The sequence below is a fragment of the Malus sylvestris genome, chromosome 7, assembly GCF_916048215.2.
Source record: "Malus sylvestris chromosome 7, drMalSylv7.2, whole genome shotgun sequence".
In the NCBI taxonomy this organism is placed as follows: Eukaryota; Viridiplantae; Streptophyta; class Magnoliopsida; order Rosales; family Rosaceae; genus Malus; species Malus sylvestris.
Genome location: NC_062266.1, coordinates 3,023,949 through 3,026,164, shown reverse-complemented (window position 1 = coordinate 3,026,164; position 2,216 = coordinate 3,023,949). Strand labels below are relative to the sequence as shown.

The 2,216-nt window shown below is 46.0% G+C and overlaps 1 protein-coding gene across 1 annotated transcript; it reads right to left on the bottom strand.

Annotated features, from left to right (window-relative positions):
- Positions 1 to 877: 877 nt before the first annotated feature.
- On the bottom strand, positions 878 to 1,822 carry LOC126628970 (uncharacterized mitochondrial protein AtMg00810-like). The gene has a single exon (XM_050298858.1). The coding sequence runs from the start codon at positions 1,820 to 1,822 to the stop codon at positions 878 to 880; it is 945 nt and encodes a 314-aa protein (XP_050154815.1).
- Positions 1,823 to 2,216: the final 394 nt, after the last annotated feature.

Genomic DNA, 2,216 nt, shown 5'->3' with positions numbered 1-2,216 from the left:
CATTTGCACCGAAGCTTGCTGCTTCATGCTTTGTCAGCTTCTTTGGACACCATAACTGCACAGCCACCATCCTTGCTGCACTGCCTTTGTCACCCTTGCTGGTTGCCGCACCGCCTTACGTCCTTGTTGCACCGTCTGCTGCACACCATCGCACTGCCTGCCATCCTTGCATTGGTAGCCGCCGAGTACAGCGGGTCTTCAAGCAGCTGGAGGGCCGACGATGAAATGATGCCGACGTACGAGGTGTAGCCAGTGGAGCTTGGTAAAGACAACTTTTGCTGTGGAAAGTTTCAACCTGGCGGAGAATGGTGCAGCTTCCTCACTTTATGTAGTTCTTTTTATCTCAGTGACAAACTTCTTTTCTTCTAACTGCAGTGCTCTGATTTCCTTTTCCATCCCTCTAGCAGCAGGGGTCATTTCTTGCTTGTTCTCCCAAATAGCCTCTTTGGCAGTGGGTTTTTTACTGAAGCTGTTCCTGGTGCAAAGGCTGTAGGAATCAGAGCACTCGGACTCGAGCAATATTCATATCAAGCCATGTTAGTAACTCATGGATCTTGTTAAAATATGAACTAGCCGTTGCTAGGTTTTGATCGAGTAAAAGAAAAATAGAATGTGATCTAATTAATTCATTACTTGATTACAACAAAGGTTTAGGGTTTTATATACATCTTACTGCATACGCATGCAGTAAACAAGAATATTGAAATGGCATCCTTGCTGTCCATGATGCTGCTGTCAGGGCACCCATGTGGAGACTGCTGTCCATAACATGCTGTCCATGGTGCAAGGAGAGTGGAGCATCTTCGACAGAAGAGGATGGCTTCCATTAGAATAATCTTTAGTAATACTCTAAGATATTGTTGCTCAATACTCCCCCTCAAGGTGGAATGTGAATATCAATCACACCCATCTTGCCCAGTAATGATCGGAAAGTCCCTTGTCCAAGTGGCTTGGTGAATATATCAGCTAATTGTGCTCCAGTACGAACATAGGCTGTCGTGATGACTCCTAACTGAATGCGTTCACGAACAACATGACAATCAATCTCTATATGTTTGGTACGCTCGTGGAACACGGGATTGGCTGCTATGTGAAGAGCAGCCTGATTGTCACAGTATAACTTTGCTGGCATGTGGTGATCAACACGTAAGTCATCCAACAAATATTTCATCCATGTAAGCTCACAAGTTGCAGAGGCCATGGCGCGATACTCCGCCTCTGCTGAAGACCGAGAAACAGTTGTTTGTTTCTTAGTCTTCCAAGACACCAATGCACCTCCAAGAAAAACACAATAACTTGTAACAGATCTCCTTGTAATTGCACACCGAGCCCAATCGGCATCGCAATAACCAGTCAGAATTAAGTCCCCTTTTGACGGGAATAAAAGTCCTTGTCCAGGTGCCCCCTTTAAGTACCGCAAGAGCCGATGAACTGCATCCAAATGTGGTTTTCTTGGTTGCTGCATGTATTGACTGAGTACATGAACTGCATATGAAATTTCTGGCCTGGTGATCGTGAGATAAATGAGCTTACCAACAAGCCTCCTATACTTCGAGGCATCGTGGAGGATTTGTCCTTCAGTTGGGGATAACTTCAAGTTTTCTTCCATGGGAAACTTTGCAGGTTTGGCGCCAAGTAAGCCGGCTTCATCGAGAATGTCAAGTGTGTATTTCCGTTGAGAGATAGAAATACCTTGAGAAGACCGAGCCACTTTGACACCGAGAAAATATTTCAACGGTCCAAGGTCCTTGATTCGAAAATGAGTGTGAAGGAACAGTTTGAGATCACGAATGGCCTCCTCGTCGTTACCTGTGATAATCATGTCATCGACGTAGATTAGTACGGTCGTGAATGAATGGTCACGTACCTTGGTGAACAAGGAATAATCGGCCTTGGATTGTTGATATCCTGCTTGGTGTATGGCAGTGGAAAACTTGTGGAACTAGCTACGAGAAGCTTGTTTGAGCCCATAGATGGACTTGTTGAGTCGGCATGCATCATACTCCCCCTGCCGACGAAGACCGGGAGGCAGCTGCATATAGACCTCTTCCCCAAGGTCCCCATGGAGAAAGGCATTTTGGACATCCATTTGGTGAAGAGACCAATTGCGAACCGAAGCCACGGCCAAAAGACAACGGACGGTAATGAGTTTGGCAACAGGGGCGAATGTTTCTTTGTAGTCGATACCTTCACGCTGAGTGAAACCCTTGGCAACA